Raw genomic sequence first — 18,668 nt, forward strand, 5'->3', positions numbered from 1 at the left:
GCAAACGACCGCACCACGACATCTTGTGGAACCGCAGCCCACGCCGAATGCACCCAACCACACGCAGCCGTCAGGGAGGCTCTTTTGACAGGTCCGGTTGGCGTAATTTCGCGGTTTCTGCCGCCAGCCACTCGTACTCACGGCGGAGCAAGTCCTTAAAAGGCGAAGATCCGGGCTTGTTTCATGACCATGTCGCACTTCACTGGCAGGGACCGATTGCGCATTTCAGCGACGTATGCCGCAAGCTTAGCCTACAGCTCCGGAAAGCATCCAGACTTTGGCACGTCGGAAATTCCTCACTTGCCGTCACAGGTGAAAATTTCGCTTCGCTGCAGTCGCCACTCTCGCACCACCCGTTCAGAAACATAGAACTTGCGGCCCGCTGCGCAGCGATTTGTTTCTTCGGCGTAAAGGATGGCAGCCCTCTTGAACGCTGGTGTGAACGAGTGCCGAATGATTAGTGGGCCTGGAGCACTCATGACGACTGAGGAAGCATAGAAGTAGCACGTAGCCGGCAGTCAAGTGGAACGCGCCAAACCAATGCCTTTCGTCAAGAAAGCTAAGCGCATCAGGCAAAGAGAAACCCGCGAGCGGTGTCTGCTCTTCCATGAACTACCGATGCTCCCCGCAAGCGCCGCCATTCTGAGGGTGCCGCCGCAAATGGAACAGCGGCGCTTCCATCAACTATCGGCAACCTCTCATTAGTGTTGTGTGCACTGTAAAACTCTCAAAAATGTTGAAAAACTCTTCTGAAAAGCGAACAAACACACGGGATAGCAAAAAGCTATGGGTGGGGCCATAGAGCAAACATAAAATTGTAACTATGTTGTAGCTCCCGTTGGTCTTGCTTTTTTGGCGGTGCCATGTTTCGGTTTCGATTGCTCGTCGACCCCCCACTTCAGATTTTCAAATTTTAAAAAAGTGATCGACTTACAATCGTGTAAATATGGTATATCATTATTATTATAATTACGATTATCTTAACCAATTGCTCACAAGACGTAGCTAGCATTAATTCATTTTGTAACACTTGCATTTATTATCTTTTATGAAAGGGCAAACTTCGGGGAGCAATTCGGTTTAATCCGATTTTCATAAATTCTGTTCAGGGTGCAAACATCTGGAATTAACTAGTTTTAACCAAAAACAAAGGACACTGTGTATCATGTGTAATATGCACAGAACAAAACTTCTAGTATAACAGAATGGAGAAGTAAGAAAATTCTGCATATTTACTCGGAATTTCCCTTTCTAGCAATGAAAGACATAGTGAATTTAGAACTTGTAGAAATTCGAGTAATTTTTCTTTTAAGGGGGGAGGCTACCCTGGAGACCGAACTTTTTTATTTTTTAAGATATCCAGATGAAACTTTCAGGGTACATTCACACCACTGAACTATGAGGAACTGCAAAGTTTCATGAAGATATGTTTATTAGTTCCAGAGTTATTGAGGTCTAACTAGGTGATTCATGTGTATGCCTGAGGAAGAGCCTGGAGAAATGCCAGGACATCGTAGGAAGCTGAAATTCACTGTGATGATCCCTTGATGGATATCAAGGGATCATCACAGGATTACAGAACAGGTAGTTTGAGACATACAACCCAAAAATATGGTTTTTCAAAAATCTACTTTTTCGCTATTTTTCGGTTTTCAAGGGCTGCGTCCCCCCTTAAAATGTACGGTGGCAGCGTGAGAAAGGTTTGCTAATAAACAGGTTGTTTCCACAATTTATAGACTTCCGATAGGCATATAAAAATATTGGGGTGTTTATTTACTGTTTATTAGCCTACTTCGATGTTTTTATAAAGAAATACATTCTGGTGGATCTTAGAGACAATTATTAATTGCTGTATCATGCATGACACAGCATGCAGTAATGGGTTGTTTTGTGGATGAAAGTAGAGATTGGTTGCCTCATTTGGTGCCAAAATATGAAGTTCGTACAGGTTATACTCTTTCTTAGCATCATTATTGGTGTAGAATAAGTAAGAAAATGAAAATGCCAGCAGGGTTTATGATGAAGGTAGCGTGGGGCCTGTCACATTCCGAGAGCTAAAAACAGCAGCAGCAACAAATAATTCTTGGAAGAGAAGGAAGGTTTTCTTCTGGCTTGTATCTAACTCCTAAAGACTCTGCAAACCAAAAATTAACATAGAATCAAGGTCTATGAATGTTCGAATGGTGATATTGAAGCTATCGTTTAGTCATTCAAGGAAGACATAATCAAATTTAATGAAACCTGTGCAAGCTAGAGCTGTGCAATATGCACTCCATTTCTGAAGGAGACTCTAAAATGTTTTCAATGGTTCTGATGTTTTTTGCAAGTTTTCTTCAATTAAGATATCTTTCTGCACGGTCAGAAAATATACCCATAACTGCATGGTGTATTGTATATGATACGTGACAATTTTGGCTTATAACATTGCTATCAAGTGTGTGTTTTTTAAATTGAGGTTGGTTTAGGTGTATCTGGCCTGAAGAAAGGCTTGTTGAATCTTTTCACAAGAAAATAAAAGCTCATGATTCATGGTCCTTTGTAACTTTGTGTTACTATGAGGTAGATGACATATTCCCTTTCATAAAACTTGCTCCACCTTGACGATTTCTACGGAACTTGTTTGCTATATTCAGCAATTTCACTGAGCTTTGGATTTAAATAAGTGAGAGGCGTTGAATAGTTTTGGTGGCAGTTTTAGCCTGTTGTCATTGGCTTCTAAGACAAAAGCAAGAAGTAGAACTCTTGGAGGCTGCCCACAGTGGTAACTGCATCATTCCTCTTTCTTTACAGTTGTTGGAAGAGTTCTTTGCAATCATTTTTGAACTGTGCCAAATCAAGGGTTCTCAAATGGGGTTCTGCAGACGACATTCTGGGGTTCTTTGGGTGGCTAAATTGAGCTCAAATGATGCTTCTAATGCTTTTTCTTCTTTTTAATCTAGAGGGGCACTTTTGCACAGCAGATAACACAAATGAGTAGTGGGCCCGTGTTGACACCTCTGCCGTGCACATTTTGTTCATGCACAATGTTGGAGTCTGCAAAATATGTGTGACAATAGGCTCAAGGCTCTTCAAGCAAACAGCTACAGCTGAACTAAGTAGTCTCTGTCTGGTTGGCTGTTGTTGCTGATGGACAATTATCTAGGTTTAAACAAACGTGGGGCACATTTGCATATGATTTGCACTCTGTGGGCACTAGTGGCAATGCTGCTTAAATGGTACCAATCCGCACCAGTTTGTTGAAGCTACTACATTCATACTGCAAATGAGAAACTGCACCAAGAGGAGTTGGGGTCAACGCAGGTGATGGGGGCTACTACCTTATTTGCAAGGGATGTTGTCGTCATAGGTCGGCAAACTTGCTCGTGAGTCGACTCACTCACTCTTTCCGACCCTGAAGTCCGAGTACGAGTGAGCCCAGCTGAATAGAAATTTGGTGAATCTGAATCAGAGCTCTGTTTATTTTGCTGACCTTAAAAAACATGCTAAAGTAGCAGTGATGGCAGCAGTAAAATGCTGTGCACAGCTTATATCGTACGAGTTCACAAATATAGGAAAGATGAAGCACAGGAATGCGTTGTCATTTGGTTCTGCACTGCACCTGCATCCCCCACTCTCCTGTACACGCACTGCCAGTTTTACACCTGTCCTTAATGCAGCACCAGTAATACAAGTTGGCACTGCTAAGTGCACACTAATGGCACCACGCTTCTGCTCCCCCCCTCCCCGCCCTCCATTTATCTCCTTGCTTTGCATTTGCCTACTAGTTGCGCGTGCCTCCATGGCACACTCGAGGCAGCTTCAGAACGCAAGCAGGGGAAGACTTGCTCCAAAGCATAAAACATCCGGGCACATATGAGTTGTGTATGTTGTGTAAGCTTTCCCTTTTAGCCTTGCGGCCAAGGTCGAACAAAGTCTCACTATGGTGCTGTGGGCTGCATTGTTGCGAGAAGCGAGCAATATTGACGCCGTCCGAGATTCTCAAGCTTGATAGGTTTGGTCGGCGACCCCTCCGCTGTTGTGTCTGTACTGCTTCTGCATTCGTGAGGAAGCCGTGATGGCTGGCGTTCAGTGTGACTAATTACTGGCATCATGGCACTGCTCATTTGCTGGTCGTGCTGTAATCGGCGAGAACAACAAAGTGAACTGGACTTTCAGCAGTGCTCTCATGAATCGTAGTTCAATTGAAACTTGACGATGTAGCTTACGCGTGGACACTCGTAGCCAAACAGCTAGCCTAGGCTAGCCTCTGAGTCCGCCCTACCACTTTCTTTCCAGGGCCTGTCCGCATGATGACTCCATAGAATAAGGAGTGACTGTTGGGGAGTAAAGCCCTCCATGGTTGCAGAGCTTTTTCAAGATACTGTTTGGTACACAGTGGTGGCGGCCCTGTCATAATCAACCTTTGTCACGCGCCCTCAGTTAGATTAAGCGTTGATGAAATGAAGCTTTTGCCATCAACATCACCACTAATTTTTGTCACTCAAAGCAACCAGCACAGAAAGTTTCGCTTATATAGAATCGCACAGTGCATTGGATCTGCATAATTTTCTTTGATGTTTAATCCTTTCTTTGTTAGGAAAAAATGGCCCTTTTGAAGGCTTTAGTAAAGGTTTTTCTTTGAATACATCAACAGGGCAACGATAACAAGCTACATATCAAGATATAAAGCTAAAGAAATATATATCTTTAATATATAAATTTTGAAGACCCATGTTTGGGTCTAATATGTAACATAATTTGTGAAAAACTAACTATACAAGAAAGTACAAGAAATGTTTACAATGTTGTGCTGACAGCATAAAAAGAATAAACCAGAATATATTTCTAAATATACTGTAATGAAGAATGCTTGAACGTAGGCAGCAGGATTGCCAACAGCATCGCATGCCACAGAAGCTCGAGCTTAGAGACTGTGCTCGGTGAAGCGCTCTACCCGTCATTGGCTTGTCGTGTCATAAACCTCCTTTATAATTGGTGGAGGTGCTGGGTCCCTTTCAACTCTACCATCCTGGAACTCCGCACTCAGACCCTACCTTCCACCATGCCAGACACCGACCAGCAGACGCTCCCGTTGCCACCTGTTCTCTGCGCTGGCGCTATTCGCCAGTGGGATCCTACCATCTTCAGCAGGAAAGCGGCTATGACGTTGAAGATTAGCTTGCGTCCTACGAGCGGGTGAGCGCTCATAACAAATGGGATGACTCGACCAAGCTAACCGTCGTTTTCTATCTCGCGGACGTGGCCAACATCTGGTTCAAGAACCACGAGGCGGATTTCCAAACATGGGCTACGTTCAAGGTGGCTTTTGCAGCAGTATTTAATCGTCCCGCCGTCTGCAAACTCCAAGCCGGGCAGCGTTTGCGCGCACACGCACAGGACACGGGTGAAATATTCATCAGTTACATAGAGGACGTTTGTCGATTTATGTAAATGCGTCAATGCCACCATGTCTGAAGCGGACTGGATAAAGCACATAGTGAAAGGAATTGATGATGATGCCTTCCAAATGCTACTGGCCAAGAACCCGAACACTGTTGCCGACGTTATCACCCTCTGTCAGAGCAACGACGAGCTATGCAAACGGCGAGCTTTGACGCGGCCTCCTCCTACAACCGACGCGTCAATCTCCAGCCTGGCCATTGGTTCCGACCAAGCGTCGCTGATCACGCAGATCAAGGCCTTTGTCCGCAAAGAAGTCTCACGACAGTTGTCTCAGGTACCCTTCTCCCAGGTGCCTGCTTGTCCTTTGCCATCTGCTCTGTGCAACGTCATTCAAGGAGAAATTGCTGACACACCACCGGTTGCTCCCCAGCAGCCTCTTGTGGCCACTCCGCTAACTTATGCTGCGGTAGCTGCGGTAGCTGCCAGGCCATGCCAAGAGCCAGTACAACTCTTTCAGCAGCTTGTGCACTGCCCTTCTCATCCCATCTCCTGGGCCGGCCCTCCTATTGGCAACCCGTGGCGCACGCCACGCCTGTGCCAATCTGCCTGTGCTTTGCATGCAGGTATCCCGGAAACGTTGCAAGGTTCTGCCGCCGGGTGCAAACAATCGGCAGTGATCTCCGGGCACCTTGTTATCCGGTCGACTCCAATGTAAACTACACTCCATCCGACCCACCGCCATCTCGTACTCTGACTGATCGATGTAAAGGACGTTTATTACATGATGGGCCGATGACGGGTAGAGCGTCAGACAGTTATATGAGGATGCATCAGAATTAAGAGACCAATGTTGTCCACGCAAGGGCTCAGTGCTCAACTGCCAGAGTGCTTGCTGTCTTGGTAGTCACTGAGTGCACATCTCTGTACGCTTGCTGAAAATAGACTCCGAAGGGCGAGAAGTTAAACTACTCATAAAACTTAAGTCCACTCCTTATTGGGTGCAAGGACACATGTGGTGCCAACTTCTGGAAATGCGCTGATGACATGGTGTGCGGGATAACGCATGGCGGGCTCCTCATAGTTTGGTGCCGGCTCTCAAATGAGCCACCACATAGCCACCATCATGTACAAGTGCCTATGATATAAAGGAAGTTGGTAACTGTGAAATAACTTGTCCTGGGCAAACTGCAAACACAGAACATGCCGTATCTTTATAAAATACAATATGTAGCCACAGTGTGTGGTTGTTGCGAAGAAGTGTGCCACGCCAATTTTTCTTGCATGACAGAAGCAAAATATATTCGTACTGTACAACTTTCTGTAAAACAGCAGCCAATGCCATCTCAGTGCAGTGATTGTACAGATTTTCAATTAGTGTTCTCACATAGGCATCAATCCTATTGACGTATTTCCATACTCTGAATGGTACCGCTTGTGTGCTTAGTATTTTTCTTGTTTTCTTTAGTTGGAACACATTTTTTCTAGATCACCTGTGCAAGATAACACAACTGTTTGTTCAGGTGAAATATATAAAGAGGCAAACATCACTTGCACGATAAATTGAAATGGCCATGTAGCTAATTAAAATATGCACTAATAAGCATTTTGAATGATCCACTCGTTCAAATTTCAAAATTTAAACTGATATGCTGTGAGGTCATATTTGCCTAAGAGAGATCCTGAGAGTAGCATCACTTTCAAGACATTCGTCCCCAAAATGTGCTAAAATATGTGTCGATGTTGCAGCTAATACTGTCCTGAACTATTACCTATTAAAAGGAACACCAGTATATTTTGTACCATTTTTGAGATGCATGTCAAAATTGGTGCTAGTCTTGGGACCTTGTTAAGCAGGTATGACTTCCCAACTGTTCAATTTCACAATTTCAGCATGTAACATAAAATGAGCAATTAAAAAGTAAATTAATGAATATTTTAAATTATACCTACCTGGAATTCCAATTTGCCATGCAAATGTCTGCACCTTCCTATAACTTCTAAACAAGCTGAATTGAACTTTTGAGGTGATTAAAAATAATTGTCTCCAACAAAAAGATGAATGAGTGAATGAATAAATAAATAAATAAATAAATAAATAAACCCCATATATTGCGCCTAAATTTATATACTTGATATACGACTTCATGGCAGAAAAATGAGAGCGGACAGGACAAGGTGCGCAACGTACAGTTTTTGTGCTATTTTTCTTGCCCTTTTTTTTTCATGAATTCATTGCGATGTTCGGGGAGAAGCAGTGGATGAGCACGTCGCATGAGGAGATAGGGAGCGTTCCTCTGCACTATATGAAGGTTGGTTGGGTTCTCCATTAGCCAGAAAGATTGACCACCCTCGTTTTAGGTAAAAGTTGTGATTTATAGAATTTTGGCCTTGAAGCTATGTGGAATGTTGCACAGACTGGCTGCTGCAGTTTATTATGCAGTCTCCGGTGATGACTTGCTTGATTAGGCAGTTGTAGTGTTCACCCTGTGTAGTATGGTAGTTGGGCTGCAGTTGTCAGTCTTTTCAAGGCGGGCCTGGAGCTGGACAGCAGCCTCCCATGGGGGGCCATGGGATGTCGGGCTATGGGCGATCTGGGCCCCCTCCACCATCCTCCGGTATGGTCAGTCAGCAGCAGCCTATGCCAGCACAGCAGCCGCACCACCAATCGGTGAGGCTTTTATTTATTTGGACGCCAAGCATATTTTGCTTCATACCAGGCACTTTGTGTTATGGCTCTGTCTCACCTCATTTTGGGCTCTTCAACAACAAAACGCAGGAAATGCTGGGATAATGGTCTACCTTATTACTGCATTTCATGTGCATCATGTCGCATAACAACAGGTTTCATATAAAAGGCAAGATCATGCCAATTTTTTGAGATCGTGCCAGGGTGAGATGGCCACCATTGCTCACCCCCCTTGGGACCGCCACTGTTAATGCATGCCAAGAGGAAACATTGCCAAAGTATGTACAGACAGTGCTACAAACTAAGCATGGGATGAGTGGCATATAGTCTCTGCAAGCAATGCGATTGGTAGCGAGATGAGTGACCTGATTCAATACCTTGGCAGTGCAAGGCCTAGCAGCATGAGCAACTTGAAAATAAAGGATGCTTCTCAGGCTTACAAGAAATTGCTGAGGCTGGTATAATGAGTAGTGCGCATCTAATGAACCGATCCTCAATGTGCAAGCTTAAAGGGAAACAGAAAGTCGAGTTGTTTTGTAATTGGAAGATCTGACAGTATAATTTCACCTCGTGAAATTAGTATCTTGAATTCTCAATTGTGCATTTTGAAGCGCAGCAATCGCAGACTAAGTTTGTCGTAGCTCCAACCCCATTGTACACTGAGCATAGTGGAAAAAGATTATGCAAAAGGACGCCACCTTAAGTGGCATCAACATAAGGTTCAAGCCTTCTACCTAGTTCGCCATTTGAAAGCATCAAGGCAATAGGCTGTCCTGCACATTTTTTTAATCTTCCTCTAGCGATTTTCACAAAAAATGCGCTTAATAATCATGCATATTTTTCAGGTATTGAACACTGTTGCTTGCATAGAAAGATTATGCTGTCTGTTTTGCGCAGTGTACTTCTGTGCGATTACTGGTAATTACTGGATTACTGGTAAAGCTCCTTGAGCATGTCATACACAGCCAGATCATTAATCATCTCAAAGATCACAGCATCATATTTAAATATCAACACTGTTTTTGCAAGGGATTTTCTTGTGACACACAGCTTGCTGGATTTACTAACAACTTATTTACTTTAATAGACACTAGGATTCAAGTTGACACTTCGTTTCTTGATGTTTCCTAGGCATTTGATGGGGTTCCCCCACCATAGACTACTACCAAAGTTATCTCAATATTCGCCCTCAAGTTCTAGCACGGATTATAAAGGGACACTAAAGGCAAATACTAAGTCAACGGGGACTGTTTACATGCCATACCAGAAACCTTGCAATGCTTGTTTCGTGCCAAGAAAAGACGTGGTTTACGAGAAAATTGCATCTGAACAATCCGAATACCTTTTTCGAAATTCAAATCTCCTTCCACCCAACCGGGGTAGTGGTGACGTTGCATACGCTATCACTACCCTTTGCTGCCGTCGGTGAGTAAAACGCTGTCCGACAGATGGCGGTACCGAACCAAGACAGATAGTTGAATTCTCGGCTACTTGCAGTTTGTGCGATTTTCGCTAGCCCACAAAACCAGTGCAGTGTCATGCAAAAACGAAACCTTTAGACTGCCTGCGTCGTTTTCAAGGGTAATTTAATGGGTTCATTTTTCTAAAGATGAGATAGAACTGGACAAGTAGCATTTTATTTCACCTTATTATACAATACAAGGATGTTTTTTGCAACGAGTAGTTGAGTACTAATGACACAATTTAACTGAGGAATGTTTTCGTCATTGGGCAAGTGCTTGAAATGTCCCGGGGGAGTCTCTAATCATGTCCTGCATTTACCTCAATTGCATAATTATTAAGGCTCTGTTCGCGATAATGTTGACACCTTAGAGATTTTCGGGTATTAGGGAACCAATCTATCACTTTAGCTTGCCATAGTATTTGCCTTTAGTGTCCCTTTAAAGACTTCCTCTCATCCTGCATTCAGTTCGCATCTGTCAAAGTTCTAACTCTTCAATGGCTCAAGTCACATCTGGTGTACTGCAGGGAAGCGTGCTTGGTCCCGTGCTCTTTCTAATATTTATTAATGATTTACCCATTTGTGTATCTTCCCAAATTAGACAGTTTGCTGACAACTGTGTTGTGTACCGAGCCATTAAAAGTGACACTGACCACCAGTCGTTACGAAATGACCTTGATTCAATTAACACTCGGTGTTCATCATGGCTAATGACCCTAAACCACTCTAAGACAAATGTCTCCTTTACAAGGAATTCTTACCACATCCTAACCACATACACTCTTAATGACAAAACAGTTGAGACAGCTTCCACTTACAAATATTTAGTTCACCTTCAGTCTGACTTAACCTGGAACTATCACATTGATTTGGTTCTAGCAGCTGCTAACCGTTCTCTTGAACTCTTATATCGTAACCTCGACATGCTCCTGTGCAGGTGTGTAAACTTGCTTATATTACCTTAATCCAGCCTAAAATCGAGTACGCTTCAGCCATATGGGACCTGGATCAAGCCTACATCATCAACATTGAATCCCTGCAGAACTGTGCTGCTCGTTTCATTTCTTCAGATACATAACTCTCATTTCATTAGCGTTGCTGCGTTAAAAGCTTGTGCGCATCTTGATAACCTTTCCCATCGTCGCAGACTTGCTTGCTTAACTCTTTTTCACAAAATGTACCATCATACGTTGCTTCAGGACGATTTCTTTCACTCACCCTCAGCCGTTTTTCCGTGCCGCGACCATCCGTTCAAGATGCATCACATGTCACACTTCAAATTTTGCCAAATCGTTCATGCCCAAAACCATTATTGAGTGGAACTGGCTGCATCCTGCAATCGCAACTAAAATAAGTGAGACTAATTTTCATGAACTTTAATAAAAAAAAGTGATGCTTAGTTTTTCTTCTAGTTCTGCTCTGTTCACCACTATGTGTTTGTCTTTTTTTTGCTGTTTACCGTATTTACTCGCATAATGATCGCACTTTTTTGTCAGAAAAAATTGACGCAAATTCAGGGGTGCGATCATTACGCGGGTTAAATTTCCTGCGAAAAAAAAAATTTTTCGGCCCTCGTTTGCTGCGGGATGCAGGTGCGGGACACCCGCATCCGCATGGCGGATGCGGGTGTTGATGTTGATGTGACTTCACGCGCAAACGCAAAATGGCGGCCAGCTGAGCAAGCCGAAAGCGCCGAACGCGATTTTTTTTCTTCTCGTGAGTACATTACATGCATTGAAACAGTTTTTTCCGTATCAGTAATGAATAATATCGTTAATATCGGCAAGTTTGCGGCAATAACGTAGCCATGTCCACTTTGAGGGGGCAGAAACAGATGGGCGCGCTTAGCTGCCAGTGACATAGAAACACATGGCGGGCATGCTGCGAAAACTGCGGCATCTGTCTTCACTACTATCCTAATACCGCACGTTTGCGCTAAGGGTGGGTGAATATCTTAGCTGTGTTACAAGCGTTGGCGTATGAATAAGGTACACTTTTAACGTATCAGTGTGAACGTGGCTACTATCGTTGCCGCTTGCGATTTGTTGCTTGCCCACGAGTGCAGATGAGAAGAATCGAAAGGCGCCTTTTTTGTTGTTGACCACAACCATTATAAAGCCTACACATAACAAAGGAAAGTTTGGTTGTACCTCTTTTTGTCATGGAAGTGCAGAAAGTGATGAAAGTAATGAAATGAGGCATCTACTTAATCGTTAGCGTAGCATTCAACAGATGGTAAGCGCAATCATTATTAGCTAGACTTGGCACACGACATATCGCTGCGGCAAGTTCGGGGTGCGATCATTACGCGGGAAATAAAAAAAATTGAATTTTGACGACAAAATTCAGGGGTGCAATCATTATGCGAGTAAATACGGTATGTTGCGTTATTTCAATATGGTTGATTGAGTGTTGTACCGCGACATTCTGATTCTTGTTGACTGTTGATTTATCATGCTTCTGTAGTTTTTCAAGTAATTTTTCCACTTTCCTATGTAATACCCTCATTGTGAGAGTCTTTAGGTGTTTCTTGAAATGAATAAATTTGCAATGCTGCAGTTTCTAACAAGCATAACTTTCATAGTTGTCAGTGGGGTGATAATTAGAGAATTTATTTAAAACAATACACGTATTGGCTTGTTCGAAACACTTCCTCGGCTGCTATTACCATCAAACCCCATTGCTCATGCATATAAAATGAGCACCACTGAAACTTGACCGGTTAATACAGTGAAACCTCGTTAAACCGTAGTTGGCCGGAGCTCGGAAAAAGTACATACTAAACCGTAGTACTGTAACTGAAATAGCATGAGATAGCCCACTTACCTGTCGTAAACGGAACTCGGCGAGAGTGCGATGAAAGGGGAAAAAACATGCAGTATTTATTCACATCGCTCGACAAAAGTGTTATTTTTGTTTGATGCCGTGGCAGCCTAGCACGACAACAGCGGCCTCAAACTTACTGAAGCCGCGTGCCAGCTTTTCAACCAACCCCCTCGGCAAACACTCGCATGGCAGATTCCTCGTTGGCGTTACGTATTCTCCGTGCACGCGCGCGGCAATGCTGCAGAAGTACCGGGGCGCCTTTTTCGTTGCCGGGTGCCGAAGTTCGGAATACTTTTCGTTTCCAATAGAGTTACGTTATCGCGCCCCTGTTCTCGTCGCGACGATTGCATTCATGAGGCTGACGTAACACGCAGCATCTGCCACTGTCGGGCCTGAATCGCCTGTGCTGTCGCTTTCCGTGTCATCCTCGTCACTGTCGCTAGTCGATACTTCGGCAACAACAGCAGCAATGATGGCGAAAAGTCGAACCTCGTAGCCGACATGTCTTCGCAGTCGCAGCAGCGCTGCCGAGCAACTTCTTCGAATTCCAAATGCCACACACCGCAGTAAACAGCAGATCCCTATCGCGTGCCAGCGCCGACTTCTTCGTGTCACGTTCGATAGCACGGACGATGTATAATTTTTCTTCTATGCCGAGCACCTGGCGTCTTCTTTATCCGAGCATCGCCATGACGTGAGTGCTCGCTTGCATGACGCCATCACGCTCTCTGGCACGGCGTCGAAATGATGTTGATGTGACTTCACGCGCAAACGCACAGGGTGCTTGGAGGCCGTTGTTCCGATCTCTGAGGCTTGTTGTTCTGCCGGGCCGCCCGATGGAGATGACGCACCGCCGTGTTTGCGCGACGAAAAGTGGAAACGCTATGTTTTAACAGATGCGTACGCAATAAGCTGGTACGGTTTATGCGGATACAAAACACATTATGTTCAATGGCCGCTGAGTCGGGGATTTGACTTTACTACTTTTAAAACGAAACTACTGTTTAAGCGGGTACGGTTTAACGAGGTTTTACTGTATACAGTAGAACCCCGCTGTTACGTTCCTCACTGCTGTGTTTTTCCGGCTGCTACGTCGTTTTCATCCGGTCCTGGCATAGCTTCCATAGGATCCAATGTATAAGGAACCCCGCTGTTACGTAGTAGCTGCGAAAACGTTCCCGCATGATGCGTCGCAACCCGAACCCGCCTGGGCTAAAGGCAACGCACTCCAACCGCCATTTTGGCTTTTGACGAGTTTTGACCGGGCTTGGCCGGGCTTGGCTATGGAACTGGCTGCAAAAAGCCGCACGCCAGTTCGAGAGGCCGCCACTAGGTGGCCATTCGTGAAAAATGCTCTCACTATCATCACTGTGATTACAGTCACCGGATGGTTTGTTGGATGCACGGAGTCGACTCACGGAGGAAGGAAACTCGGGAGAGGCCCTGACGTCACTCTTTGTGAAGCTATAGTTAAAGGGAAGCCGGAAGTTGGCGTTGCTCACGGCGTTGCTCCGCCTATCGGGCCAGCTCTCCTCTCTTGTTTACATTTCTCGCGAAACCACGCCGCGCTGCGCTTGGCTGCGCGCAACCGGGCTGCTCGGACACGCGCGCTCCGTAGCAATACTAAACAATCGTTAGCACATTAGCATGATTACGCCAAAGAGGGCAACATTTCCCGCGGATATTCCTTCGTCTGTTGCCATTGCCGTGGCGCGGTGACCACGAGGAGCACGAGCCGCATGATGCCGGGGAGTTGCCAAATCCTAGCTTTGGAGAAGCCGTCGCGGCTCTGGACCTCCTCCGCAGGTACGTCACACCTCACAGCGACGCTGACAGCAATGCGGCCTTCCAGGCTATTGAGAAGCGTGTGGTGATTTCTAGCAAGCGAAAGAAACGGCAAGCCACCATTGTAGACTTTTTTGTGGAAATAGTCTATAGTGGAAGCTGCACTTTTTTCATTCATTTTCGGAGCTTTCCTCACTGTTGCGTTTTCCCGGCTGTTACGTTTTTTTTCCTCGGTCCAGTGAAAAACGTATGAACGGGGTTTCACTGTAAATGGAGCCAGTGGAAGCGGCCAAAAGAGCTCTATGTTCACCTTGCAGGTTTACATCAAATTTGATCGCAGTAACAAACCTTAGCACAGAGTTACCCTTTACCATTACTACAATGGTAACATGCAAACCATTGCTGCAACGGTAATACTTGGAACACACTAAATACATGTCAGGGTGTCTACCAACCGGGAAAACTGGGAATTCTCAGGGATTTTGAGTAGTCTGGAAAAACTTGGGGAAAACTCAGGGAATTTGTGCCTCTATCAGGGAAAATTAGCTGTAATTGTATTGAAAGGGTTGAAAGTCGCGGTAATGCTGGCTCGAGTAACAAAGAGGAATCGTAACGAATCTATTCTGACGCCCTGTCGTTGGCTGGAGGAGTTGCCAGTGTAGTCACCGACCGACTTTCCGGATTCCCGATGATTTGGACAGCTTCGCGGCACCACCGCGTACCCCATAGAGTCAATGTATCAGAACATCTGAAATTTCGGACGCAAGAACTCTTCGCCGTCCGATTTTCCGGACGTTTTGCTGTGACCGCAGGTCCGAAACGGCATTAATCAAAGCCACCACCGCTGCCATTTTGATTACTTCGCAGCCTCGAACCGGCGCTCTCGCACGCAGATCCGCTGGCAGCCGTAGCCACCACAGCGGCAACGCTAGGCCTAGCTGCTTTGACGTTCGCTATGACGCTTCTTGCCATTGGGTGCCATGCTTTTTATTGAAAGAATTCGCTGCTGTCAGCAATGGCATGGACTCTGCCTTTGTGGTCCTCGCGATTGGCTTAGAAGCTTGGAAAGCACGGTGCATTGCATAATGCCGGTTCCCGAAAGTCAGCTTCGCCTTTGCACAGAAATGCTACTTGGTGAATCATACGCAAAAGTATTGCAGTGAAGCATAACAAGCGTGCGAAGGGTCTATTGCCACGGGACACATTATGTATTCCTTAATTATGCACGCGTGCACCTGGCATTTTCTGTCACATTACGAGCACCGATATGCCTAATTAGTGTACCGACATGCCTTCAGAGCGCTTTCGAATGTGCCTGTGGCGGTTTGAGCCCTTAAGGGCAGTAAATGACATGCATTTATTTTTTCCAACTGGCCGATTTTTTGGACGTTTTCGTGGCCCCTTGGGAGTTCGAAATATTGGACGTGGACTGTGCGACTGACCAAGAAGATGCTTCAAATGATCCGTGGGGCGAACGAGTGGTAGAAGGAGGACAAGAACAGAAAGGACCTACGCATTGAGGAATGAACGGGAAAGGAAGCGTGCTGCTGCCGTTTTGAAGGAGCTTGAGCTCAAAAAACAGTGTTGGCTGATGCTGAGATCCAGGTGTCCCTCATCCAAACCAAAATAAACTCTTTAAAGCAGTGAAACACACCACTGAGGCGTCGTGCGCGGGCTGAGAGTATGTCAGGACAGTCGAGATTGAGGCTTACAAGCTGTTGAGAGAGAATCTCAATTGTGACAAAGTTCGGGCCTCAGACCACTGAGCTCGCTATCAGTTGATAGAAATAGCTCATATTTGAAAATATTTGCTTCTGTATGCATCTCCTTTTTATTCGTATTTGAGAATGTCCGACTTGATATGCAATTTTTTTCGAAGACATTTTATTTGCTGTGCATTTTACTAACCCCTCCCTTCTATTCTCTTTTTGAATTACATAAACACTACTCCTTAGTATTAAAATTAGGTTGTCTTTTTTTTTTTTTCATATGCATACTAGAGTGACAGCATCGGGCAATATGGTTTCAACCCTTCTTGACATAAAACATAGTTCTGCATCACTCAGGGAAAACCTGGAAAGCTCAGGGAATTTGGAAATGTCAACTTGGTAGACACCTTGCATGTACGTGTTGTTGATTACTGGACAAAACATATGTTTTGGCAAGCTTGGGTGCCAAGAACACGTGACTGAAAAATTTTTGTAGTCTCAAATATGCTGCTGCCACAGTGTGGATAAAAGGTTCATTAAGGTTTCTTTCATTGAGCCTTAAGTCACATTTGTTTGATTCAGTTCTCAATTTAAGAACAATTATAACTGCAATGAAAGCATGCGTACTTGGCAGTTTTGTCACAAGATTTTGCATGCAGTGAGCTGTTGAGCCGGCGCACAGTAACTCCAGTTACCTCTCCATGCAGACGTTTGTGACCTAGCTTCTCTCCACCAGTACACACATGGCCCACTTGAGGCTCAACAAAATAGTGGCAATCGGCATTCTTGGAATGCAAATTACTGTATTTACTCGCATAATGATCGCACTCGCGCAATGATCGCACTCGCGCAATGATCGCACTCGCGTAATGATCGCACCCTGCACTTGTCGCAGCGATATGTCGTGTGCCAAGTCTAGCTAATGATGATCGCGCTTACCATCTGTCGAATGCTACGCGAATGACTCTTGAAGACATACCAAGTGGTCTGCACGCACCCAACATTCTTAAGCAGATGTCCCGTTTCATTCCTTTCATCACTTTCCGCACTTCCATGAAAAAAAAATACGCTACAACGAAACTTGTCTCGACTTTATTTGTAGGCTTCATAATGGTTTTGGTCAACAACAACAACATAAAGGGTGCCTTTCGATTCTTCTCGCCTGCACTCGTGGGCGCACAATAAATCGCAATCGGCAACGATAGTGGCCACGTTTATACTGATACTTTAGAATTGTACCCTATTCATGCGCCAATGCTTGTAACGTAGCTAAGATATTCGTTCACCCTTAGCGGAAACGTGCCGCATTTTTCAGCAGCAACGTTCAGTACATCGCCAAACTGCGATCATAAATGTTTTCCGGCCGCTATATCCAATGTAAAGTACAAAATGCGAGTTACACACGATCGAGAATATCTGCTGCCCGGCGCGCACTCAGTTGCTCAGTTCAATACCAGAAAATCTTCTCTGGGGTCGTTGCACGCAGAATTCACAGCTATCACTATCAATCCTATTGCCGTAAGCATCTTCACATATGTTTCACGGTGCGCGGTGCCGCCGGAAGCGTAGCGCACACTTTTGGTAGGCGATAACAAACACTCCGCCTTTCCCTGCTGCAGACTGCAATCTTATACATTTTCCGGCTGCTAGATCCCACGTGAAAAAGAAAAGGTGCGAGGTGCGCGCAATCGAGAACAGCTTATAGCCGCCCATCTGGTTAAAACGACAGCGTGCAGTAGTTTCTTATTCCGGTACCAGCAAATCTCCGCCTGGGTCGTCGCATGCCGCATTCACAGCTATCGCTGCTAAACCTATTATGATAAGCATCTTCACCTATCTGTTTTGCAGCGCTTGGTTCGTAGTGCCATTGGTAGCTTACTGCACGCCTTTAGTAGGCGATAATCCAAATGTGCCGCCATACCCTGCTGCAGGCGGCACGATGTGGTCATCACATTTTGCTTTGGTGGCATCCAGCATCGCCTATTAGCTCGATTTCGTGTCGGTTTCCCCGTTGCCCTCTGAAAACACCATGCTGTAGGAAAACAACAAAACGCATCTCTGGCTGCCGGGGCACCACCATCTCGACACGCAACGCTTTGCATTACGTAGATGTCAACAATAGTTGAATGTCAAATTTTTTTATTACTTCAGATCGTACGTTTTCTCTGTTAGTATGTTTTCCCTCTTGTTTTCTTTTTTTTTTCCCCAAAATGTATGAACGAGGTTCTACTGTATTTGTTTTGAGTAAATTTAAGAGCTTCACGAATGATACAATCACCAAGTCTTCTTCATTCTCCTGATATAGGTTGTAGAAAAATTCAAATGTTGGCCTTGTGGCACTTTCATTCATTGTTCGGTCTGCTGATAGTGCTTGACTGTTGTGTATTCTGGGGGCCATTGCAGCCAATGCAACACCAGCCATCTTCACAGCAGCACCCTGCTATGAACCAGCATGGCCAACAACCACACATGGGCCAACAACCAGGTGGCCAGCACATGCCGCAGCCGCCCTCGCACCCATCAGCCATGCAGCCTGGCATGGGCTCAGCACACCAGCCCAGCCAAGGCCACCAAATGCCTCAGCATGCCGCCAGTCCGCAGGGACCTGTTCAGCAGCAGGTACTGCCATTTATTGGCTCTAAACATGCACTGGCAGTTACAAATGTTCTCGAGTGAACTTGCTCAAACTCAGTGTGGGCGTAAAGTCATGCAGTGGTGCTGCTATCGTAGGCGCTACTCTGTTTTGTGAGTGAGCAACTTCTGGAAGCCAGGGCTCATTTATTGAAATGCATTTACCCCAAGTAATGTTCCATTGGTG

At 45.2% G+C, this 18,668-nt stretch overlaps 1 protein-coding gene across 1 annotated transcript in view; it reads left to right on the forward strand.

Moving 5' to 3' along the window:
- The window catches only part of LOC126544089 (uncharacterized), an 88,310-nt gene that overhangs the window by 14,075 nt on the left and 55,567 nt on the right, over positions 1 to 18,668 (forward strand). The window contains exons 5-6 of the mRNA XM_050191291.3: positions 7,911 to 8,050; positions 18,254 to 18,469. Coding sequence (XP_050047248.1) covers positions 7,911 to 8,050; positions 18,254 to 18,469 — 356 coding nt within the window. The remainder of the gene's footprint in view (positions 1 to 7,910; positions 8,051 to 18,253; positions 18,470 to 18,668) is intronic.

Source organism: Dermacentor andersoni, chromosome 1 (genome assembly GCF_023375885.2).
Source record: "Dermacentor andersoni chromosome 1, qqDerAnde1_hic_scaffold, whole genome shotgun sequence".
In the NCBI taxonomy this organism is placed as follows: domain Eukaryota; kingdom Metazoa; phylum Arthropoda; class Arachnida; order Ixodida; family Ixodidae; genus Dermacentor; species Dermacentor andersoni.